The sequence below is a fragment of the Bombus bifarius genome, unplaced genomic scaffold (genome assembly GCF_011952205.1).
Source record: "Bombus bifarius isolate JDL3187 unplaced genomic scaffold, Bbif_JDL3187 scf7180000007966, whole genome shotgun sequence".
Lineage (NCBI taxonomy): Eukaryota > Metazoa > Arthropoda > Insecta > Hymenoptera > Apidae > Bombus > Bombus bifarius.
The window spans coordinates 5,000,236-5,027,508 of NW_022884352.1; the positions used below are offsets into that span (position 1 = coordinate 5,000,236).

General features: G+C 36.6%; 2 protein-coding genes across 2 annotated transcripts; both read right to left on the reverse strand.

The window, feature by feature from the left end:
• Nucleotides 1-4,351: 4,351 nt before the first annotated feature.
• On the reverse strand, nucleotides 4,352-12,134 carry LOC117207194 (dynein assembly factor 1, axonemal homolog). The gene is given in 12 exon segments (XM_033447148.1): nucleotides 4,352-5,867; nucleotides 5,977-6,476; nucleotides 6,672-8,282; nucleotides 8,647-9,070; nucleotides 9,177-9,398; nucleotides 9,519-9,646; nucleotides 10,246-10,331; nucleotides 10,507-10,670; nucleotides 11,304-11,449; nucleotides 11,452-11,490; nucleotides 11,493-11,729; nucleotides 12,043-12,134. Coding segments are annotated over 12 exon segments (3,942 nt in total). The 5' UTR covers nucleotide 12,134; the 3' UTR covers nucleotides 4,352-5,573.
• On the reverse strand, nucleotides 12,094-14,830 carry LOC117207248 (uncharacterized protein PF11_0213-like). The gene is made up of 2 exons (XM_033447248.1): nucleotides 14,827-14,830; nucleotides 12,094-14,510 (listed from the first exon to the last, which is right to left on the reverse strand). The coding sequence occupies exons 1-2, from the start codon at nucleotides 14,828-14,830 to the stop codon at nucleotides 12,157-12,159; spliced, it is 2,358 nt and encodes a 785-aa protein (XP_033303139.1). The 3' UTR covers nucleotides 12,094-12,156.
• Nucleotides 14,831-27,273: the final 12,443 nt, after the last annotated feature.

The window sequence follows — 27,273 nt, forward strand, 5'->3', positions numbered from 1 at the left end:
ATCGACGGCTAGACTAGCTCTCATTTGAGTAATCATCCTTCGTGAACGACGTTTTCACGAGGCACGAAGTCGGCGTTTCCCGCGTTTTTATCGTCTTTAAGAACGTAGGGGAAAATAGACCTTGTTCTTCGCCCAACAAAGAAAAAGCGACTAAGGTAGATTTTTCGTGGACTCGACAGAGATCCTTGTTCTTGTTGTAACGCGTTTCGAGCCTCGTGGGTGCCCCTGTCAATCGTCATCGTCATCAATACGATACGTCATAAGAAAGAATCGTTTTCATAAATGTAAGAAGAAGGAGAGGCGAATGAAGAAATTACGGAAGAACCTTCGCTGCACGAAGAGGATTTTCATATGAAATCTGTGTGTTTTTGAGGATGGATGCAACTCAAAAGATCCATGTATCAGAGTGTGACAAGAATCGGTATCAGGTGAAAAGTTCGTGGGTGGAAGATGGCTGTCCTTGAAACGGTTCTTTGAAAGTCGAACATTCCGGAGGCATTCGCGCTATCCATTAAGTAGCTAATCAAGTTTAGAAGAAAAAAAAAAAAATAAAAAACGTGCGACGTAGTGTGTTTATTCAGAAACTGCAGTTAAGGAATATTGCCTGATGAATGTTTCTCGTACACGTAGCTATCGCCATAGCTGTATCTGTATACCGCCTCGAAGTTTTTTCAATATAGAGAAAAGAGAATTGTGCGTAGAAATCCAAAGAGACATCACAATCGCGAATCGACCAAAAACCGCATTCGACATCGAGAGCGAACCTGGCGTGATTTCTATGCGAGACTGAAGTCATCAAAGACTCCTGTTAAGATTCCTCTTTTACGTTCTTTTTTCGTTCTTCTCCTCCCATGCCGCGTGTACACGCAAAACGTAGCGTAACATCTCTGTAATCCATCAAATATACAAAACGCATACCGCTGGCATATACACACCTACACACTAAATATACACATGTACACGTATGTTCACGTTGCATTCTATTCATTCGATGATCTGTACATAGTGTGTTCGAGAAATCGATCGCGAAATTTCTCAAGGAACGTGCACCAGCGAGAAACACCACTCCCACGATGAACGATCGATTGTTATAATTCATTGTAGCGCGTCGCAAAAGTGATTCCCCGACCGTCGCAGAGGGGAAAAAGCTTTGGAATTTTCGCCTTGAATTAGTTATGAGATAATTAGCGTGCTCGTTGAGCGAAGATTCGTTTCATTCTTTTTCCCTCTGGACACGGTCGGACGAAATGGGATCGTCGTCAAATTTAATATCAACCTCCGAATCGATTTTTTCTATTACTTCATCCGAGAGTCTCGCTCCGCGAGATTCTCTCCTGAGCCACGCGAGATGAAGAATATTAAATTTGAAGACGAGACGGATGAAAAAAGAAAAAAAAAAGAAATAAAAACCATCGGCGGGCCAAGAAACAAGCATTACGCATCCTATTAGTCAGATCCATTTCTATTGATACTGTTGCGAATAGTCTTACATTGTTTATCTTAAGATTTTAACACTGTTTACAAGATAACGTTTTTCATAATAATTGTTCTCGTATCTCTTTTGTAGACATTCTACGACGAGTACACTTTGTATGACAATTTCGTTCGAGACCCTCGCGGGAGAACAAGCGACTACGCATTTTCACTTCGGTTTCCGATGCGAGATTTTACCATGGGCTCACGAATATACGAGAATTACGAAAGAACAGGGCCAAAGAAATAGCTGAAACACACACAGATAGAAAGCACAAGAAAAATTCGATCACTTCGAATTTACTTTCTTAATTTATTACAAGCTTTAGACACTCGCATATATATATATATATATATTATATATACATATATATTTCGTACATATGTAAATGTATGACGATTTTTACTATTTTATTTTTCTTTTATTTTTTCCATGTACAAATTGGTTGCTTCGCACAATGAGATGCCATCAGTTTTATCGGGATTCTTCAGATTTCTCTTCCTCTTGACAATATTTTACAAGCTTCGTATGAAATTTGTCTTGGAGACGGATTTTCTTTACCGATTCTCCGTAACATTTGAGACAAATATCCTTTCGAGAATCTGACAATTTTTATCTACTTCGGCACGTCGCGAGTCGTACACGTAGCACGGCGTAAATTTCCTTTTTCTGCTATAGTCGATCGAATTTGCAATCACGCCGATCCATTCTGTCAAATGTTATTATATTGCTGATAACAATTGAAACGTTTGCAACGAAATGAAGGCAGTTGCGGAAAGGAAAGTAGAACAAGTCAGGTCTGTTTGAATAAAAGTAAATAATTTGTCTTGTAGCTTGTTAAATTCCGTTACAAATCATTTTTAAGCGATTTTTGTTGGTTTATTCGGAATTACAAGAAAGTAAAACTGCCTTCTCATACGATTCGCTATCATCGTCATGAACAAATATTTTGCCCACCAGTAGCGTTAGCCTGCTTAAAAAATTTCTTTTTTCGCTACTTTGAAATCTTTCGTCAAATATTATCGTCGAATTTCTTAATGGTTTAATCTTCAGTACAAAATATCTTAAATCATCGTTTGATTTACGATTACAAATATACTTAGCGTTTTGCGATCAATCACGATGCATCGGTTCATCTTACATATCTTCGCGGAGCATTTATATTTTGATAACGTTATTTCTGGAACATTTCGTTGAACGTTTCGCATGCAGTGACGCGAAGACACCAACGCACGATGACAATCCTCTTTAAAGAGAAAACAAAAGTAACGATTGTAGTGTAAAGACGAGTAGCATTCACGAGAGTCGCGAGGAAGATCGTTACACTTGAAACAGTGTACAAACCGTTTAAATTATAGTAGTTGGAAGCGATATACTGTGGTTATGAAATTAGCCAGTTTACAATTCTCTTCTATTCATTTTAAATCAGTTGAAACGAAAGGATAAATTGTTCCTTAATAGGATTTCAAACGTGTCGTACTTGGTTCCTTATCGCGTTAAGGTATAAAGATATTATAACACAACATGCGAAAAATGAAAGTTGTGTTGCTGTCATACTTACGAGACGTATCTTAAACAGCTTGGAAAGAACAACTATTATAACGCGTTTTTAATTTATCGCATTCATCGTTGTATTACCAACGATGGTACAAATTAATCTCAAATATTACTATATCGTATCTATCTACTATATATTTACATTATGGAAAACGGAGTGACACGCGAAGAAGACTCGTCTGAAATTAGGGATCAAGAGTACGCGAAGAATCAACGGGTTCGACGTTATTTTTCTCGGACTAGAATACAAAGAAGACTGATAAGCGTTCGAACGAGAGGAGTTCGAAATTTGTTCGCCAGCTGTTCCTTTATCGAAACTCGATTAGAAAACTCGTAGCAAAAGCTACCCTTTTTGAACTTTCGTATGTAATGATACGTTTTAATGGTTACAACATTGTAGAAATAGTATCATGAAAAATGAAACTGAACAAATCAAAATTTGTTCTAGAGAACAACCATACTAGTTGTACACGAGGAAAGTTCAAATTAATTTCATAAATTTAATAGTTGTAAAAATAACTTCTATTGTTGCCCCACAAATTCATGTTTTAAACAAACACTATTCCTCTATGAAATAATTACGGATACATTTACGACAAATTTTATTTAACGATTTTATTGAAGAAAATTCAGATGTATCGAACAGAAATTCAAATGCTAGAATTTATTGGAAAAGAATGTACGCAGACGAGGGTGATTTTTGTTACGAGTTCTTCGTTTCTTCACGACGCGATTGCAAATTCGTCGTATCTGTCGTGTTCTCGGCGGACTACGCGATGAGTCCGTCGCAATTTACGTTTTCATTCGATCGCGCTGTTCGATTTTAAATATATCCAGCATAGAGAAAGGAAAAAACAAAAGTGGATCGCCCATTTTCTCTCACGAAGTCGCCGTTATCAAGCTTCTGAATCGCAAAAACGAGGATAGAAAAATTCTCAAGGGAAGAGAAAGGGAGTTCAGAGCGGCGAGCTTCTCGAAAACTTTTTTCAATAATAACCCGAGGAAACTCTTTAATACTAAACAAAACAAAAAAACAAGTATAGACGTTAAGGTACTCTCTTTCTGTAACGTAACGTAAGCCGTAAACGTGTAAGGGCTGTCATGCATTAAAATAATGAATTAAACTGCGACAGGAACTGCGAACAGCAACCTACACTATAACAATACGATAGTAAGCAAAAGTAAACCCAAAGAGACGTATACACGACGTGGCCAGGAAGAGTCGTTCGATGATCCCAAAAGAGAAATAAGATAATATTTGATCTGTATCTTTACGATCTCTATTTAATCGATATTCGTCGATACACAAATAGATCTGTCTTTTTTTTCTCAAGTAAAATCTCTGTTTCAGGTCTCTGGACGTCGAAAACCGCTTCCTCGGCACTCGGTATAGTTCAGAAAAATAACTTACAATTAGGGAGCAACCGAATGCGTGCGTGTGTGAAAGCGAAAAAAGAGAACACGGTACGAAGAGATTTTACGAATTACGTATGAGAACGTTTGATTTCGTCTGGTCGCGTGAGAAAATGATCGATACGAGAGTGGTAGAATGAGTGGGAGAGTTTGAGACGGGGAAAATGGACATTTATAAATCTATTATTGTAATAATTATAGAAACAGTGGAGCATAATGTATCTGTACGTTTCTTTACTTCCTGCGGTGAGTCAGAACAGTAAGGTAGTTCTTAATTGTAAGAGCACGCGAAATAAAAAATACGTCGTATAGCATATATTACGAGGTAAAGCGAACGGAAAGGGGAATGGTCGAACAGAAATAAACGAGATACAAAATGCTAACAGTGGGGATGTGAAAGCGGATAAATGTGTCTGAGAAGAGTCATATAAGGGAAAAGGCAAAATGGGGAAAAAATGAAACAAGAGGAACAAGAGGAAGGTTCGGCGCGATTTTGCGACGGAAGGAAAAAATTTTCATTCCGATATCATCCTATATAAACGTATAAAAAAAGTATCACGAGCTTTTTGCCAAGCTTTGCGAGGGCGCCAGGATGTTCGTTTGAAATTCGGGTGCCCTCGAGAACGACGAGAACATAAGAACGTCGGAGACTATTGTTTCGTTTGCAAGCAGCCGATTGTCACATAATTACAGATTAATTATTCTTACTATTAATTATGGTTCACCAGATCACCGCCATCATCGTTATTATTATTATATAATTGATGTGAGTGTGGACAAAAAAAAATAAAGTGTACGTAGTAGAAGGTCCGTCTAACTTTGCTATCCATCGTTTAGATTATTCTTCTCGTGAAATGTTTACCATATTTTCTTTTTTCCTTTTAGAGATGGATCGAAATCTGATTTTTAGACTCGTGGCTTTTTTTCGATGCACGAATAGTTGGAACGTAATAATTCGTTTACTTGAATACAAAGTAACAGAAATACAGTCGTACAACTTAACTTACAGAGTCTACTATTTTTTTTTTCTTCTTTCATGGTATATGAAAAGTCAATTATTTTTAGATTTTCTTTTTTCTAAATACTAACATTTTCTCAAAGCTTTGTGTGTTTCAGTTTCGATCTTCCTTCAGTTTTCCTGAACCATCTGCATTTCCAAACTTTTCCTCGCCCTGCCAACGTTTTCTCTCCCTGTATCAAGAATTCCACTACCCTGACTCCTGTTATTATCAACCGACGATAATCTTGCAGCTTCTTCTATTTTTACGACAGTATTCTTCGAAATATCTGAAACTGTTTCGATGATTGAACCTGATTCAGATTTGTCATCGATACTCTTCGTGGGATCAACGTCCTTATGCTTATTTTCCTCCAAAGCCTCTGCTAACAGGTTCATGAAAAATCTCCTACTATGATCAAGATCCTAAAAATAATATTATCTCGTTAATATAGAAATGCAAATTGTTGTAACAAAGTGAAAAGAAATCAACGAAGGTAAGAATATAAAATTGTAACTAGTTTTCATTACTAACTTTGTTCTGATTACTGACAGGGGAAGACTGTTCTAGCAAAGATTTTCCTTTCGCCATTGCTTCTCTGGAAGTCTTCATCAACTTCTCGGCCGACTTTTTTGCTCTTTTTTTCTGCTCCTCAGTTTTTGGAGCACTTATGCTCTTTAATATCTTATCCTTAAACGCTGCGTCCATTCCAAGATCTTCGAGATGAACAGATAGTTCTTCAAGTTTTTCTAATTCGTCTACGTTTGTTGAATTTCCTGAGATCTCCTCGATCAATGGTTTTGTTTGTTCTTCTTTCGACTGTTTGGTCTCCCTTGACGATAGAAGGTCGTCTGTCTGTTCATTGCCAATTGCCCTGCTATTTTTTACGAAATCTGGCTCGATTAGAAGCTTTCTTTTACTGTTCATCTGATCCAAATGATTGCAGAATTCTTGGTAGAGATCAGTGCATATATTTGACGAATGATTCTCCGTGCTATGAGATTGGTTTAGAAGCTGGGTAATCGATGCCATTTCTGAAAGAAAATCGTTTCTGAAATGTAGGGAGTTTTGAGATTTTTTAATATTTTACTTTATAATTTAATATAACTATATCTATATTTAATAACTTTAATTTTTGTTTGCTTTATAATATCGACTAAAATTGACACGGCGCACGAAATGAAAAATTAAATAGCATGGAAATTGTAAGACAGAGGATTAACATTTACCTGATCGTCGATCAGTACACGAATCCGATTTTTTCCTACTTGCTCGATCATCTTCGAAATTTTGAACACTCGAAATGCTTTTCGGCTTCACGTGAGATTGTTCACGCGAAGAAATCATTTTCTCCTCCGAATTAACCGAATTTTTCCCACAACGAAAATCAGGGTTTAAGTTCGCAGTTGTAAAACTTAAGAAATCCTCTTGACTACTCTGCATCTTCCAATTTCCCTCTGAATTTCTATTTGTTATCAAGCTTTCTATGCACTGGTTGATCAGAGGCGATTCCTTTTGTACAAACTTCTTTGCCTCTTTCATGAAATGCCGTCTACACTTTTCAAACACTTCACCAGTCGTTCTTCCATCGCTCCTATCTTTTTCAATATCCACTTCTTCGATTAGATGGGATTTTTTGCTGACTACATCCAGATATTCGCAATCTCGCGATCTTTTATGCGATTTAGACGATTGACTAGACTTTTCAACGCTCGAAGATATAGTACCGTCGAACGTGGTATCCAGCTGTTGCATTTTGTTTTGCACTCCAGTAACGTTTGAACTATCATAAACACATTCAGAATTATTTTCTTTTGCGATATTTGTTCGTGTATCTTCTTCCCGGTTAATTTCTTCATAATTGTTAATTACAGTTTTCACAGATTCACTCTCTGATTCTTCGTCGTCATCGAGCAATGTGGCATTCACAGGATCTGCACCCGTGATTTCTATACGAACAGATTTGTTCTGAAAATTCTCTTGATCTGAAAGAATTATATCAGTACAACTGGATGACCGTGCTGTTTCCTCGACAGCTTCCTCTGCTTCTTCTAAAGTCAGCAATTCGTGAGAGCTAATGGACTTTGACATTTTTTCACGCTTATTGCTCGAATCTCTACACTCCATCTCGTTGAACAGTGAATTGAACAAACCCGAGGAACGATCTTCGTTGCCTTGTTTCTTGGCAGATTCGCATAACATAGAAGCATCTTCATTTCTAGGATAAGATTTTACATTGCTCAGTAGAATCGTGGGACACGTTTTTAGATTTAATAAATCGTAAACACTTTGCGAAGACGAAACTTCCTTATTTTCTTTAGTTTCTTCTTTATTTGAAGATTCTGAGATTTTTTCCGCCACGTCCTCGATAATTTCGATCTTTTTAACATTCTTCGATCTTTTACTTTCTTCTTCTCTACTCTTCAAAATCTCCTTAACTTTTAACTTTCTCTCCTTCGTGTTCCACCATTTAAAATCTTTTTCTTTATTCGACGAATCCTTTCCTTTTTCTTCATTATCTTTATCAAATTTGATTCCACCGTTAATTTCCTCTTTCTCACCCCACAGTCTTTTCACTTCGCCATTTTTGAAAACGATCTTATTGTCTTCAATAAATTTATCCACATCAGCGCAGAACTCTTTCATGTCTTCTCTGATGCTACTCAGTTGACTGGTTAAAGGATGTGGTTCATCTTTTCTACGATAATTGTCCAGGATATCTTTACACAGAGGTTTATCCTTCACGTTATTTACGATATTCTCTTCTTTCTTGTTTCTGCCATTCGACCAATCCAAAATATTACAACAAACCGACGAATCCTTAAATGATTTTTCTTCAGCTAAAATGAGAATAGAACGTTAGCAATTATCTACTGTTAGTCACAAAGATTATGTTGCAGAATAACTTACTGATTAATAATATTAGTGAATCGATAATTAACAAATTGTAGGTTATAGATTCATCTTTTACAATTTTACATTGAATAGAACCATTGAACGATTCGTAAAATTTCATTTGTTTTGTTACTACGTTCTGTAACTTATTGCGATTACATAAGGAAATATGTTTGTATTGGTAATTTGTAAACTTCGGATGTTTCTGTATTTATGGGAAATTAAGAAGCGCAAAAATGCATAGAATGTACGTAATACACAAAAGCAAAAAGCATAGAGGTATGAATTTGCGGTTTATCCATTGTTTACCAATTTCGAGCATGTCAAGGTTGATTTGTAAAAACTTATGACGATTTGTGACTCGTAAAATTTCACTGATACTATCGAAAGGGCCCAAGCAAGGAGAGCATCCTCGAAACGTTTTGTGACTTTCAACCAAGTGTTTCTTGTCGCGGTAATCGTATTCGGAATTGGTGTGTAATTTACTATCGTCGTTCTTCCCCTGCTTACAGCACGGTGGAGTAATTTCGGTCTCGTTGGTCGTCTCCAGGACAAGTTTCTCGTAATGGGCCAGTTCTCTTCCAACAGAATAACCACCTGGTAGATCGTCGCTACATCGTTGATCGTCCAAAATTTTCGTCCCGAACCTTTTCCGTTCTGCGTCTCCTGCCACGTATTCTTTCGTTTCTTCAATCTCTTCTACTAACTGTTTCGGCTCCTTACGTGTCGTGACCTTCAAAAAAATATACAATCCAAGAATATAAAAAATTACCAATGAATGTAGAATGTTAGAAGACAGAAGTTTACTATTATTAATATGCAATATAATATATACGTACCTGTGTTTTCCAGGGTAACAAAATTTCCTTGCCAAGATCGCCGGAGGCTGTTCTTCCTTCCTCCGCCATTGGCCTCCTTCCGTCACTTTTCTCGATTCCTTTTTGCCCAGTTCCATCATCGTCCACCTCGGCGTTCTCCACCTCTTCGTCCGATGACGAGGACGCGGACGAGCTGTTGGAGGATGAGGTACCATCCGACTTTTTCTTCTTCTCCAAGTTGAGCTTGAACGTTGATCAAGCCGGCGTAAGGGGTTTCGCGTGGTGAATGATCAAATAGTGGATGGGACCGATATTATTCGAAGCACGAATTCTGTATCAGACCTTGACAAAACTAGTTCTTACCAGTTCGTCGCTCGTGCAGACAAGCGTGGTCGTGGCTACTTCTTCGTCCTCCTTCGTCTTCTTCTTATCCTCCGCCTCCTTTTCGGACGTCCCGACCGGTTTGTACAGCTTCCTTTTGTTTATCAGGGCTTTCGAGGGCGGGCGCAGGTCCACAAGTAAACAGACATTCAATGGATAACAGATTAGATCAGTTTGCAACTACGCTAGATCACAGTTTATACGATCCTGTCGAGCGACATGTAATTGGGCCACTTGTTTGCCAAATCAGTTAACAGAACAGAAAAATAGAGAAAATTAATGAAATTATATTACAAGCGTCGATCAAGTGCTTGACCGTTTTGCACAATTAAACTAATTTTACAAGTCATCGATTACAGGCGAACCCCTCAGAAACTAAATCGATCATCTCCGTCTTTTTGTTGATTTTGTATTTTCATTACATAAATACATGATTAAAATTTACGATGGTTATGTTACTTTTATAGTAGTGGAAAGTTTTTCTATTGTATCTTGAAAGTATGTAGTTTTGTTAGTAAAGTCCAAGTATGTATTATATTTAAACGTCGTTAGCTTCAAAAGAAAGATCGCGAAGATGATGGCTGAGTGTTCAAGGTTCGGAAAGCGTCTTTCGTGCAGAAATGAAAAAGTTCGAAAAAATCGAGAGCGACCGTTTCGTTCAGGAGCCAAACAAGTCCTATACATCATCTACCTTTCGATTTTTACTCACCTTGCACGCTATCATTGATTTTCTTCTGCTCCGCCTCGATCCAGCGTTTCCTCTCAGCTGCTTCTTCTTCGGGTCCTCCTCGCATCCTGTCTTCGTAACAGTTTCGTTAGCTTGTTACACTACATCGACTCTATATTTTCATTCCTCCGTAGAAAGTATTATAGTACGAGTAATTGTATCATTTCTAAATTTAAAGCTCTGATCGATTTAAAAGAAAAATATCATTATCAAGTACGATTGTTCGAATTAATCGCCACTTACCAAGCTTCTGCACAGGCACGATCTCTTGGGAATACAGGTCTGTCATCGAGATACTTGAGGTTTTTACACTTCAAGATCATGGTCTTACGATACAGTCTGATCTTCTTTAGAATTGGATTGCCCATCAAAGATACCACGCGCAATTCTTTCATATCTCCTAGGATCTGAGTAAAGAAATTAGCAATTTATTTTCTTAGATCTATATTCCACAATATTTCGAAATTTTACATAGCAAGTTTATATCTTATTTCTCCAAGTAGCTAAATTCTTAAAATTTATACATACAAGAAATTTCACAAAATCTATACAAGAAAGCCTTCCAATTTATTTCCTTCAGATCTATATTTCTACAATCTATGTAAAAAGAAATTCGCAATTAATGTTCCCAGACACCAATTTTCCTGAAATTTACATATATTACAAAATTTGACATTTGTTTTTCCATGTCCCCATAATCTAGGTATAAAATTGTACAATTCATTGTCATAAATCTAAAAAAAACTAAATTCATGTTTTCGACAAAAATTCTTCAACCCATTATTCATAAATCTCACGCGAAACGTAACCAGTCATAAAATTCCATGTGTTTGTTGTTCGCTTACTCAATCTGCTCTAGGTGTCTCCAATATATAGAAAAAAGAAAGAAAAAAAAAAAATTACTCGAGATCGTTTGTGTTACAAAACGCGCGACCACTTTCGTAAAACATTAAATTACATCACTGGCGTCCCATGAACACCTGAAGCAGCCGTCGAAGTGACGCCAGAGCCACACGATTGAGGAAACATAACGGACTCACATTAACGACTTCGTCGGTGTCTATCCTGTTGTGAGAAATATCCAGTACCGAGAGGCTATCCAGCAATCGGAGGTGCTCAATGTCATTGGTATCTTGTAAGTAGTTGTGCGACAGGTTTAGAGTATTCAGGAACTTGAGGCTATCTGAAAGCAGAGGCACGTCAAGGTCAAGGTCATCAAGGATACCAGCGTCGACTCGAATCACCGAGATTCTCGATCCTCCGTATAGTGTTGTGCGAGAGGTTCAAAGTGTCTAGCTTCGTCAACCATTCGAGATTCTCGATTTTATTGATCAAATTGTTATGGAGATAAAGACACTTCAACTCGCTCTGATTCTCCAGGTTCGCGATCTCACGGATACCGTTGTTCTCCAGCCATAGACATCTTAGGCCTGTGTATTTCTCCAGATTCTCGATGAATGAGAAACCTGAAAGAAACCTTCCTGATGTAAAAGAAACATTATAATTTTTAAAGATATTTAAAACTTTATTTAGATTTCTCAAAAATTTTTTAAGATATTTCTTCTTTTATATATAGGGATATATTTCTTTGTTATCGAGATTGTATTAATTTTGATACACGCATGATGTGATAAAAATAATTTTAATAATTTTAGTACGAGAAGCACGCGATAAAGCGCCTTTTTACTGCGCATTTATAGTAATTTTTGCATATAAATGGAAACGTAAAATTCAACATTTCTTCACGTCGGAATTTTTAATTATTTGTATAAGATTAACCTTTGTAATGAAGATAAAGTACGTCATTCAGATGAGGGGTTTGGTACAGTTTATTTATTTTGCAGTGCTTCTTCAAAAACTCCTCTGTCATCCTGCGATCAATTACCATTTACTTCACCAAACATCAAATTGCCATATCGCAAAATCATCGATATAAGTACATTTACAAATTGCATTGCTCTTGCAACTGTACCTGACACCGTGTTTCTTGGGGTCGAAATCGTAAACTTTTCCTTTTATGTACGTTCTCTCCGGTTGTTTGTAGAATTGCCAAAAAATCGAGTCTTCTGTGTCTTCGATAATATCTTGGACAATACCTCTGATCGCCGTTTCTGACGTTGATTTTGTATCACCAGTAGTTTCTTTCGAAGTTCCTGATTTATCGATAGCATCGTCAGTTTCAATTTTCTCTTCAGTAATATTTTCTACATTTTCTACACTTTTTTCTTCAACAATATTTTCCAGATTCTGTACAATTTTATCTTCAATAATTTTTTTAATAGTCTCTTCTTCCATAGCATCTTCAAGCTTTTGTTCGACTTTTTCTTTAGAAATATTTTTAAAATTTCCCACAAGCTTTTCTTCAACAATATCTTCTAAAGTTTCTTCAATTTTTCCCTCGATATTTCCTACGTTTTCTTCAATTTTAGACGTACCTTCGTCTTCAGTAGATTCTCCAGCTCCTTTTTCTTTGGGAATACCTCGAAGACACTCATCTAAAAATTCTACGCACTGTTCCGCCACATTTTCCACGTCGTTTTGGCTATCTATGAATTTAAAACCTTCAGCTACTTGATCTTCTTCGATCAAAGGAATCTCGATACCGTCGTTCGGATTTTTGTTAGGTTGGCTATTAAAACTTTCAATATTCTTTGCTCTCACGAAAAGGTTTCCAATCTCATTAAATTCCATCGCTAAATCCTTGAAGATCTCGTTTCTCCTATTTTCTACCACCGCTTTCCCTTCAACTTCGTCTTGTATAAATTCTTCTGGGTTTCTTGGAATAACTTGCAGACATTCTTGCAACGATTCTGCACGACGTTTCTCCTCGTCTTCCATATCCTTTTGAGTATTCTTCATCTTAAAACTTTCAGCTACTTGATCTTTCGTCAAAGGCATCTCGATGCCATCCTCTTCCTTCGATTCGTCCAGACTTTCGTCAGATTCGCTATTATACTGTTCGATAGATTTCGTTTCTGCAACAAGCTTCTCGATCTCGTTAAATTCAACAGACAGATCCTTCAAAGCCTCGTTTTTCCTATTTTCTATCTTTGCTTTCCCCTCGGCGATTTTTCTCAACTTTTCCTGAACTTCCTCCTCGGATTTTGGACAATCTGCTTCCGTGATCTCTGCCAATTTTTCTAAATATTCTTCCGGAGAACCCAGTTCTACGAACTTCATTCCCTGTCCTTGACTTGAACGTACATCATCCGTAAAATTTTTTACCAAATCTTCTACCGATTTTGATTCTTTCGTAGATTGATCTTCTACTTCATTCGTTGTCGCTTCTTTTTCATTTTCGCTAGATTCTCCGACAATTTCTTCCAAAAGCAATGGCTCTTTATTTCCTTTATTCGAAAATATAGAAGTTGGTTGTTCCAAAGTTGCTTCAAATTTAGGTTCTTTCATACTATCTCTAAATTTAAAATAAGCAGAAATATTCACATTAGGCGAAGAATAAACCAAATTTCTTTCGTCTTCATCATCCCAGTCGCTTAAAAAATGTGAACTGTCTGACATCTTGTTCGCTTCTTCGATCAGTTCTTCGTTACTGATGCGAACAAAATCATGTTTCTGATTTTCCATACGTTTTTCACACTCCTCCATTTCTATATTTGCTTCCTTAGTTCGATCATCGATCGTTTGATCTTCTGAATCACAGTCGATATTTTTATCGTTTTTGCTTGCAATATCTTGACGAGTCTCCTTGCAAATATTTCGTTCGCGATTTATCTCGATCAGAGAAATTTTATCAGAGACAACAGTGGGATGGTTATTATCTGTCATTTGGTCAAGTCTGTCAAGCTTCTTTTCACAAACTTCTTCAAACGATCGCTGGCGATAAGACTTGGTGCAACAACTATCGTTTTCGTCCAGAGTGATAGATTCACCTTCTTCAGCATCGTCAAAAGTCAAAGTGTCATCCATATCGCTATCACTGTCTTTTTCAGCTTTCGTCGAATTGTAGTAAGACAGATTTTCACAGGTTACATCGAAGATCGCGTTACAATCGAAATACGACAGCCAATTGGAGTCGTCCTCGTTATCGACTTCCGGTATAGAGTCGAGGGTTGATTTATTCGCTTGGTCGTCTGATGTGCTTTCGTTTTTCAACGATTCTAAAGTAATTTTTGTGAGAACGTCGGATGACGAGGTGGATAGAACTTCAAAGTCCACCGATGAATCTTCTGGTATCTTTGAAAAAAATTGGTAATTTGATTTTCTGAAGTATGAAACAACGCGATATTCTTACAATTAAATTGGAAGATAAACTGCTTTTAGTTTTATATGACTAACTGAGAATCGTAGTGGTGCAGGTAAAAATTTAGAGAATATTAATGAATCGTGCTGCACATTTGCTAAACGTGTCATTCGTTTAGGTTCGTAATTAATCGCTACGCAACCACGGACGAGATACAGTGACTCAGGAAAAATTTGGACACTCCTGGAAACTTTTTATGCGTATATTATATAAAACATTTTGAAAGCTCGTTAGCGCTGTGACGAGACGCTACACTTCGTTACAACAGTGCCAACGAAATTTCAAAATGTTTCGTACAATACGCATAATGTATGCATACAATTTTTATACATTTTATATATTTTTCCAAGCCACTGTATTTCGCGGTATAATATTTGAGAGTTAACCTCTCCTTTTTTCACGCCAACTTGTCACTTTCTCCTATGCGTTGAATTAAAGTAATATTACCAAAGAAGTGATTACGAGAATAGATTCTAACCGATTTTTTCATTTCTGTTTCAGACAAATTGGTACTACTTGCTACAGCGTCGAGCCTGGCTTCAACCGATAGTTTCTTCTCCAAAGTGACTTGAAAATCGCACTCTTCCTGCATTTTGTCACGTCCTTATGAACTTAGTACTGACGATACAGAAGCAAAGATCCGACGTAAGTATTTAGTTTCTTAAACGAAAGTTTTCACGTAAGTGTATTTCAACATGACTCCTCGAACATGCAAAAAACTCTCCTCAACAGTATTCGTTGCCTAGGTGTCGTTTGATCGATATTTGTTGCGACGTTCTACGCATTTCAGATTGTTTCATTCTAATTGAATGTCTCTTTATCGATACGGTAATCTGTACCTCTACTTTCGTTCACTTCCTTCGTCAACTTTCATACTCCGATAAATTAATTAAATTAATTTATTTTCTTCTATTCGGATAAGGGAGCCCTACTGCACTACACTGGACTGGTTTTCTTCAGTGTGTCACTAAATGTCATCGTCGAAGCCTCAGAAGCTCATGCTTGCAGAAAATATTCTAATTAAATATCGCGTATTACCTTCAGATCATTCGTTGCAAAATAGGAATGAAAGGACGAATAGTCACATGCTACTTTGTTATAATACTGGTGAACGTATCAATTAACAAATCAAAACAAAAGATTGTAGGATTGCAAAGGGCCATGGTTTATCCATATTGTTTATAGGGTATCTCGATCTCCTATCTATTCCTCGCATATCTCGCTTTGCTTTTGTTGCGTCTAGATGCCCCCCTCGATGGCACTTGTTTTTCCACTCGGTTGCAAGCCGGCGATGATGCTCGAGAATGAATGCTATCAACATAATTCAACGGAAAAGGCTGAACGCCGATTCGCAGGCGTCGCGACGAATCGGGATCGATGGAAACGGGAAATCGGCTCGGCCGCGAGGCTTTCAGCAAGTCGACCCGCATCCTCTTTTTTCCCTCAAGGCGATTCCCGGTCGTCTACTTACCAAGACACGTCTTTCTACGCAGCTAGCCTAAGTCCGAGTGGCCGGCGCGTCGCCTCTTTCCATCCTGTTCATAGGGATTTCGCTTTTTACTCGATCGACAGACTCGTCATTTGTAGCAATTTCTCTTCTTCTCGGGATTCGAGCACTTCCTTGTAAGTGTAACACACCCTCGATCGCTTCTCTATTCATTTCAAATGGATACATTCTGATTCATAAGTAGACTACGGATATTTACGCTATGTATTATAGAATACATGCAATATGCAACAAGACGTAAAATGTCCAAAATAGAATATTTAGCAGATAAAATAATTGTCCATTTAGATTCCATTCTTTTTTTTCATCTATTCATAAGTTACTACATGATTGTTAATTTTAATCATAACGTTTATGGAAGTTTGTAATAAGTTTCTTGAAGCGTGTTATGTAATTTAGTTATGTTTATGTAAGTATCAATTTTATTACTGCTTAACTGCTTCGGTTATTTATTCTTATTTTAAATATCTTATGGATAGATATCGTCTGATTCAGCAGCCTTCAAAATGAGGGTTGAAAAACCTACTTTACCTAAGTATCTTAAAAACTAGTGAACACATAGGAAGATTGTTAAATACATACAGAAGTTTTCGTTTATTTCTTTTTATGGAGTATACCATTACACGAGTGAAATCACAAAAATCCTCTGATTTTTATTTTGAAATTTCTTGGTTGCAGCAGATTTTCTCATCAGAGATTCGTCACTCCCTTTTATTTATTCGTTTGAAATATTCCTTGGCAATTTTATGTTACATCGAATCACAAACATAAATTTGTTTTTCAAGAGTTTACCGAATTACTATATACAATTTAAAAAAAAAAGAAATTTTATTCCGTGGGATCAGAGGAAAATATTTAATTGAATAATCGATTACTTCCCTGGATATTTTCCAAGAGAGGTAAGGCAGCAGAGTTCTGTGTGTCATCGTATACATACGATGCATACCAGATTTCGTTCTTGCGGCGGCAGGTAGATAACTCGCCACAGGGTCGACGGAAACGGGAAATTGCACCACAGCTCCATATTCGAAGCATCCCTCCTTTTTCTCACAGTCGCGCCGTCCTGCGCAGTTTTCTTCGTAGCCTGCCGTCGCTATCTCGAAACATGTGGAAATTAGATACTCGGCGTTAGATTGTATGCAATCGAACCAGTGACATCTATTCGGCAGCTTTCTGGGCAACAATCGAAGTCCTTATACATTTTGATATCCTTACAATGATAAAAACAACTCCATAAATGGAACGTCGCGTCGTCTCAATCGTCTGGATCATCGTAATAAGTGCGAGTTATGTTTAAAAGACGAAGTTGGTATTCTGATTAGGTTTATTGACATTTTAAGTAGAAACGAAATTTATCACAAAAGATGTTTTCTCATCGTATTAGTGTATAAGAAAATTTCCCTAGTTTTTTAAAAACATTTTGTATTATAGCAAAATCATTCCTTTTTCTTTATTGTTACAAGCTCGTTTATTCCTTTACGATATCTTCTGAAGAAAGTAAGCTTCATTTTTGAGAACATGACAGTAGCGAGTGTTATAATATTCTAAACATATTTTTTGCAAAGACCAATTTTTCAAAGGTCATTAGGAACATGTCGATCACTATATATATATTTTGTCATCTAGAAAAAAAGTAGGACAACTTTTCAAACATTTTACTACCGTTGACTCAACTTTGAATATCGTTATATAATTTTTGAAATTCCACGTATTCGAAAGTGGACAGAACTTTTCTAAATAGTCGAATAGTCGAAATACGAATAATCGGAGCCATGAAATTTCGCGTGTTTTATGAAAGAATTGAAAGAATTGAAAATATTCGCGTTGCGTTGAAAAAGTCAACGAATGCTGATTAGGAAACCATATTGTGGTTTCCTGTCCGAAAATACGCATGACTACATTCCGATAACCGTTAATGACGGTGCATTTATGATAGATAGCGTTTCTGCTACGTCTTTGACGTCTGCTGACACAAAAAGTTGAGAAGATTACAAGGGAGTTACACGTGTACTTGACGTCGCGTAATAGGACACTTTTGCTTCTACCGATAGCAGTGCCACTTTCATATCAAGTTTTCGATGAATCGATATTGCGCTATCTATCGTCGACTATAATTTACAAAATCGAATAGTATTTGCATAATGATCTTGAAAGAAAAATGACACGTTCGATTGACTCCTCTAGTTGATGTGACTTCATTTGTATTTTAACAGATGGCATTCAATATCCGTGTCGCTGATTATAATTCAAACTTGATAAAGTCATGTTCTATAGTTGAATCTGGATTATTATTAGAAGACCGATTAATAGAACGATCGATCAATGAATTTCTAAGAATGACTGCTTGTAAGAAAAGCTTAAGTAGAAAAGGTGCTTCGATTCTTCAGTAAGTAAGTAAAATACACATTATACCTAATGTTCTAATATTTTGCAGTTGACACAGCGTTACGATAGCAAATAGATAAGGCTCGTTTTACTCTCTCGAAAGGAATTTTTCGTATACAGTGTCGATAGTGACGACTATATGTTAACCTGGATTGATTTACCGCAGTTTGAAAAAATAGGTCAAATGTAATTTTTAAAACGGAATATTTAACACCATTTATCATATAATCGTATATCCAACAATCTCAGTGACGTAAAAAGAACTAAAACAATTTACCGATCTTTTCAGGAATTATTTCAAGACGTATCGTTGCATTAGTCTCGAAAGGACTAACTAGCTATCAAAGAATCGTAAGATAAGCGGCTAAGCAGACACCAGAAGTATCATGGATGAAATGGTAACATATTTCGAGCGTGGACAAAGATTTTCGTTCCGGTAAAGCGATTCAATGACTGGAAAATAATTTTTAGTCACTTCCATTAGCTTTCATGAGCCGGCGCGTGACCATGACCTCGACGATCAAGCGTCTAGCACTTCTAAACCGAGTTCACCTAGCTTTCAATCACTTTTTTCCGATGCTGTATCGGTTCTGGCTCAACGTCTATGCTTTAGTAACAACCAGAAAACTCTTCATATCCATAGAAGCCGGAAAAACCAATTCTATATTGCTTTTTTTCCCTTAGAAATAATTTCTTCGAGATTGACACTCTTCCGACGATCGTTCGGCCTTCGTCGAAAGATGATTAGCGAGCGGAATAACGGCGAAAGATTCGAACCGGCTGTTGAATTATTGAAGCATCCAAAGAGGGAGAAAGAGAACTAAGAGGATTAAAAGCCTAGAGACATATTAGAATTTCAAGAGGCGAGTCGATAAAAATATTCAACCGTGGTTAAATTTACTTTTCGATGGGTATCGTTGCGACCTTGATTTCGAAGATCTCGTTGACGATCCCATCCCATCTTCCGGCGATTTCCTCTCGTCTGATGATCGAGGATTAATTCAAAATGTGGCGACGAATATTATTGAATTTTGTTAAAAATTTTAAAGCAGAAGAATCCTATCGTTTAATCGAATTAATCTTTTGTTAAACGTATAACGCTTTCCTGGTCTTTAATTCGTATTTGAAATACTTGGCAACGTCCACTGTCAAACAAGAAATTACAAGTTATAGTATCGGTTAATATTTCGTAAAAATTCGCTAATTTCACAAGTGATCCATATAAACGTATCTGGTCAGGTCCAGTAACTGTACCAACAGTGATTCCACGTACGTCTTATTCTTTGCCTTTGATCTATTTTGTTACTATTCTTGTTTTACTTTTGTTTCATCCAATTTTAGAAGTACACAACATCGCATCCTTAAGGATCTATGAAACTGTAAAAATTAAAGTATTTGTTAATTTATTAAGATATTTGGGTTTCAGTATGCATGTTTATCAGTACATTGCGCTTGAAAAAGGTTTTCATTTCCAAGGTTCCCCCGGGTAAGTGAATTATTATTATTATTATTAATAAAAATATCGTCTAATCATCGTGATAGATAGGAATCTAAAATATTATGAAAAATTACTGATTGGTTATCTTCGTCGTTCTGATGGTTCCATTTTTATTAGATACTGGCCTGGATGTGGAAAAAAACACATCAGCGATCAGCTGACATCGAAACGGCATTTTAAAAGGCAAGTTGGGCATCCACGCGATCGATGGATCCTTTCTCTATGGTCTCTTTAAATAGACGAATTGCCAATAGTCTAGGAATCGTTCACGGCCTATAACGGATTCAAAGCGTATTCAAATACGATTCCGCCTCCTCCATCCTAGACGCGTGAACCTTAATTCTCAAGGCAGAAGCAGCCGACCACCCACTGCTATTTTGCTTTTCAAAAATGTACACGATGAGCTGAGCGAGACAAAGACAGGTCAGCCGTGATGGAGGAAGAAAACGGAAGCCGTCAATTACATAATGCATTCGAATCGTGATCCATACGAGTTGCTCGATCCGTCTCGATCTCTGGCTGTTGGTACACAAAACGGGGATCTCGGGGAGCGTGATGGGCGATCCTCGAGGTCATGGTCAGGTCGTGTCTCGCAGACGTCAAATTTAGTCGCTTCTAAAATACATTAGTCTTAAATCTCTTCCTTGGGAATTTTTTGGAAATTATACAATCTTTCAGAGTTATGCATCGTAAAAAATTTATCAAAGAGATTTGATGATGATTTGATGAGAAATGATATATTATAATACACAGGTTCGCGGCAGTATTTCACACCTTTTATGAATATATTATGCGAGTTATACCGAGTATTTTGAAATTTCATTATCACTGTAAAACGAGACTGCATTGTCCTGGTTACAGAATAGGAAGTATCGGCACACTCATAACATTCATGTACTAATTAATTATGTATATTAATATACACATGGTATCTCGTATGATTATAAAAATTTGATCAAAAAATGAGATACATAGAACCTGATAAAAAGAGCATTTTGTTGGGAAATAATTGTTAAATATAATCTGCGGTATCAGTTTAACGAGTACAGTTAATTAGTGTTTTTAACCGACAAGTGTAAATGATGACGACACAAAATATTTATTTCGTGGTAACGAAAATGAATTTTCTATGTAAACTGATTCCTATTTTTGGTTTTGCAACGGGGAAAAAAGTGAAGTAATTCCACCTGAATGTCTGTTGACGCGCAAGGTGGCACGAGCAAAGGAAGCCGACGCTTCCTTTCGCATCGATCTGATGCAACAAAGTTTTACGATCGTATAACTGAGTAATCGAAAAGCTCGAAGGCATCCACGTGTACCGAAGACAACTATATTGACGATTGGTCGCAAGGTGAAGCGAGCATGACGAAAAACACAATTAGCAAGTATAATCAGTCGTCAGCTGACCTATGACAATCTAACCCTGTCATCATTTTAAGGGCATGGCGCAATTTAGTATAAACTGTGAAAAATCACGTGTTAAATCATAATCAAGCCGAAACGATCAGCAAGTCTAATAAACTATCCGACGACCTATGACAACGTGTCACTTAAGACAAAATTCGTCAACTTTGTAGGCCAAGGAAAATTTCTGTCGAAATGTTTCAGTCACCGCCTACCGATTATGCAATGAGATCTATCAATTTTCAATGATTTTCTAGGATTACTGACGAAAGAAGAGCTTCGTTTCACCTGAAAACTATCGCGTACAAGACACGCAAATGATTATTCAAAATTCAAAATTCGATTGAAATGTTGCGCCTTATAATTTACCAATCATCTAAGAGGATCTATATATTTATCGATTTTTTAGGATTAGCGATAAAAGAAGTGCGTCAGATTGTTTGGAAATTATTGTGAGCACAGAAAGATAATTATGCATTCAAAAGTTAATTGAAATTTAGTTCGAATCATTGTCGATCTATTTAAGAGAATTCATAATTTCTATCGATTCTCTAGCGATTAGTGATACGATACTAGAAGCTACAGAGGAGCGTTGTATAGAAATAAAAATTGCGCTGAATGTAGAAAGGTAGTTGTATATGCGATGTACCACAGACTGGCCGATCGACTAATCGACAGGATGTCAGGTTGGAGCCACTTCCACTTCCACGCAACATGGAGTAACTTTGTAACGGAATGCGAGTTACGGAAAGAAGTTACTCGGCCATTACGATGCGCAGTAGGAAGAAAAACGGTAGCGATCGAGCGTGATCGGAAAGTCAATCGAAAGGAGGAATCGGTCTTCTTCGTTGTTGCATAATGTTGAGGCACTGAACGAGATACGGAGGAGATAATTTGATGAATGAATTCGATATAAGAAGTCGAGAATAATCGATGATATACAAATTACCTAAACGAAGATACAATTCGTCCGATATATTCTCCAATTGAAAAACAACAAAATTTCAATATTTAATAATGTCAAAATTAATCAGGACATATTATTAGTGTTTAATATGAAAACGAGTGATAATCTATTTATCCCAATGGTGAAAGGAGAAAACATAAAAATTATGATCATTTCTGGCAATATACGTAGCATATATCGATTAATGGCAAATAATAGTTTTGTTGATAGTGCACATTTTTATTAACATTAGTTTAATGCAAGGATAAAACCATTTATTGTAGCCAATTACTAATTACATATTCTGTTTTCAATTCATTGATTTCGTTCTCGAGTAACGATACAAAGATTAATTTATTTCTTTGATTAACTGTAACCAGCCACACATAGGCATTCGACGTAGACAATCTTTACATAATTATAATTTTCGCCCAACACAATGTCTCGAATTGATTGTATCGCGAACTATGAATATTTGAAATTCACTTTGTACCGTCGTAAGACTTTATCGAAAGGGAAGGTACACGAGTATAGAAAGAAAAAGTAGCGGGAAAAGTTCTGTACGTGATGCTTTCATGAGAAGCATCAATGTTCCCCTTATCATTGGAAAATTCATAAATAATTGATACGAAAGGAAGAGGCGACGATGTTGCAGCGCGTCCCCGAGACTTGCAATTCGTTTATTGTTCTGTGCGTGATGCTTTTATGAGAAGAATCAATGTTCTCCTTATCGTTGGAAAATTCATAAATAATTGATACGAAACGAAGAGGAGACGATGTTGCAGCGCGTCCCCGAGACTTCAACTCGTTTATTGTTCTATGTGTGATGCTTTTATGAGAAGAATCAATGTTCTCCTTATCGTTGGAAAATTCATAAATAATTGATACGAAACGAAGAGGCGGCGAAGTTGTAGCGCGTCCCCGAGACTTCCGATTCGTTTATTGTTTATAGATTTTCCCTGATTCCACCGCGATATAGGCAACCATAAATTGCATCGGCTACGAGTTTTCCATAAATTTGAATAACATTTTCACTTCCTGCGCTATCGCGTGGACCCCCACCTAACTTAGTTGACGACAATGCGAGCAACGATAAGACTATCACAGTGACCTCGCCCTTAGAAGGAAGGATTCTGAATTTTATTTGACCGAATCCCGCATATCATTATCGTTCTCGTATCTATTATTCGTTGCCTTTTCCTATCCGTTATTGCTATCTTCTCATTTTCTTTTTATTCGGATCTGTTCTAAATTGACCAATTGATTTTAATCATTTTGTCATCCACCGATGACAGTTCTTCCGTTTTTACTCTTATCCTTACTTTTTCGTTTTTAGATACGTATTAGGTTGTATAAGATCTAATTAATCAACGACGCACAGTAGATACCGCACATATCTTTATTTCTCAATAAAACGTATTTTTGCCAGATTCTACATTCCCTTTTCGCACGTGATACCAAATTTTTATCCTCGTGTAGAAGTATTAACAAATGGTGTGAAATTTATGATACTTTGCTCTAGTTTAATAATATATATTGCAACATTTTTTACAAATATTTTTCGTATGTATTATTTTGTTATATCGCCCTCCGTAAATGAATGAAGTAACTTGTATACCCATCGCTTCAAACCTTTTGTCCTTTAGAAAATATAATTATTACTGTAAAAAAATGACTGTAAAAAATGAATTACTTGAAACAAATGTTGTAAATATCGAAATAATTAATATGCCGGTATTAACTATATATTTTAATTACATCCGGATCCATTCTTAGAGTCTCAGAAAACTGAAAGACTTGATTTATCTATGTGTCTATTAACCTTTTTTGAACCCTATTATACTTTTCCAATTAAGGGACAACCTGGTTAATAGGTTAACACATACAAGTGCAAGGATATGGAATGTTAAACGATGACTTGTAGAAACTGTTCGATGACCAGATGTATACAATTCCAAGTCCTAATTCGAGGAATGCATTTTTTTGTTTACCTTTGCTACTGTCAGCAAATAACAGGATCGCCGATCGTTTGGTGTCAGTTTCCTTCTGCAAATAATCTTCTGTTTCTTCAGGTGTTTGTAACCCCACAATATCGTGTGTCACGAATGATTGAAAGCCTGGAATTTTTCATTTTGATCGGCAACTTCGTTCAAATTAAAATCCATCTCCATGGATGAAACAACAATATACATGTTAATTACGTTAGATCATTGATTATCCACAATTCAAGTAATTACGATACGCACTTTTTACGTAATTGAATCTTTTGCACAATCGAATAGCTTTGTTTTTACGCAAGGCAAGATAATTTTGTTATTCTTGTTTTCCAATTTTTCTTACCATTCCCTTTTGTATTATTCGATATTCCGATATAATCGATCCTTTAATCGTACAACTTTCCAAAGATTGCAACATCAAAGAAGGAGGATAAAAAACAAAAAGAGTGTATTATTGAATCGACGCATTATTGAATGGATCGTGTTTCGTAATTCGATCGGGGACTTTCCATGGTTCCTGGTAAACGAATTTGGAAAGTTGACGCGTTCCTCGAAATCACGCGGAAACAACCATAAAATTGAGGCACGTCCCGTTTCGCATTCTAATCGAAGTCTTGACGAAATTCTACGGCGCATCGAGTGGGCAGATTTGAAAGTCGATGCCGGAGAAAAATCTGCGAAACACGTGGATCACCTTTTGCCCCTTCTGTTTCAATCTCACCTTTCTCCATCCTCCTCTTCTCAACATTTCGCCATTTCTCTCTCTTCATTGCTACTTGTTGACGTAGCAAGAAATTTCGTTTGCTTCAGAAACTAGCATTTATCGAGATTGAATTTGAATATCATTCGTCAGTCAGTTGAACTCAAAGAATCATCCCTCACATTGTAACGTAAATTCTTCCTGCTTTTATATTTATCACAATGTATGTGATACGTTTATTGTAATTTATCACGGTGTAATTACATCAGTGTAATTAGTCCATTCATCGCTATACAAGAACGAGAAATTCTAGAAAATTCATTTATTTACATCGATTTACGTTAATCTGCATAAATGAATTTCCTAGAATTTCTCGTTCTGTTTTTCTTTATTTTTCACACGCCTCCTTTGCAAAATCTGTGTCGTTCAGATTATTCTGGAAAAATAAACATTAATCATTAGTAATTTTTGTTTCAAAGAAATGACTACCTTCAGATAGAATTTCTTAATTTTAATTTTAAATTTAATTTTCGTTTCAAAATCCCTGTTATTTGTTTTAATTATCCCGCAAGAAACGGTCAAGAAAATAGATAATTGTTCTTCAAAAAATCTGTTATTCATTCTTGCTGTCATCTTAAAAGAAAAAAGTAGAAATTAATAATTCTACTCTTATTGAAACGATCTTAATAACAAGCGCATGATTACTTTCACGATGTAGCATATTTAGACATCGACATACACTTTCTGTTTCACTTTGCGAGTTGTCCCGTTTCGCAGCGGATGTTCGAAAAGTTTCTAATGATTAACGTTCGCGTGAAATCGGACAGAAAGCTGACAGTCGGTTCTAGTTTACTTATTTAGGGGTAGACGATTTTAACGGTGCATGTCGCATTTAAATATCAGATGTAAAAGGAAACACGTGAATCACCTTTGCGAGTTCCCCACCACCTGCTTCGGCTGCCCCTTCCCAGGCTTTTCTCCTGCCATTTCTCTTTCTTCACGACCCGTGTGTTTATACAGCGACGCACGTTTCCTCAGTATGGATCACTTACGTGTTCGAATTGCGATTGTTCTCGGTATCTCTGGTTTAAAAAAGCGTCATTCGTATTCAAACAATGTCACGAAGGCTAGAAGGTTCGATTAGAAATTTGATATTATCCGTGTACACGACGAATTTTCGCGTTGATAACGCAATCATATCAATTTTTGCTGAATTTTCGAGAAAATCTGATACGTCGTCAAACTTTTAGCTTATGATCGTTTTATTCGAGCGACTGGCTATGAAATTATTCATTCTCGAGTACACACATTTGTCTTTTATTGTTAAAGAAATGCGAATTTTTATTTTATTACTGGAATCTAATTTTAAAAGCCGCAAAATTTGAGTTTGCGAAGAAGCTTTGGAATTTTAGGAACCGCAACTGTTCCTCAAATTTCACAGGGCGATTAAATAAATTGTCACGATGTAATAATTTAATAAATATAATTAACAGGGGATCAAAAAGATCGTACCTCTGTGCTAACGACAAAAACACGAATGTCTATGGTTGAAGGATTAATTAGTATCAACTACGCTACTCTAGAAGTCACATTGATCAACTGTATAAATTCAACATAACGATATGTCGATCCAACAAACATTATAACGCGATAGATATTATTTTATTAAATTTATTTTAGAATTTACTATTATCTAACTCATAGTCTTACAATAGATAATCGTGTAAAAGTATGTCGCTGGTTTTTTAAGAAATCAAACACCAACTATCTTTGGTAACTAAAACTGATAATTAAAACTTATAAAAAATAGAATTAGTCACTTTGGCTCCTAAAAGTCTCAGTCGTAGCCGAATAAAAATCTCTTTCTAATACCTTCCTGTAAATGACTTCTCCTCTATAACGCAGGCTTTTTCATAGACATATCAGTTGTCAGTCGGCCAAGACATCATGATTCACAGATCCAGGTCAGCAAAACAAAATCGATCCAGTGATTTGCCGGTAAAGAATTAGCATACGCACGTAACCGATCGTACTTCTCATCTGGGTTCTTCGCCTAAACTTCGGTCCCGTCATAGTCCCGGAATTTCCCGTTATTTTTTATTCCCTTTCCGCGCGATAGCGGAACCCGACGTTTCAGGGAACTCCATGAAGTATTACGGTGTTTTATTTCGGTATTTTGCTCTTTTAAACTTTCATGTCCCTCGAAAAATCACAATATCTCCGCACCTTGAAACGCTTTACTAGCGAAAGACGAGTATTATATTGTTATTTCCTGCCATTTTGCATTTACTAGTTGCAAAAGATTTAGATGA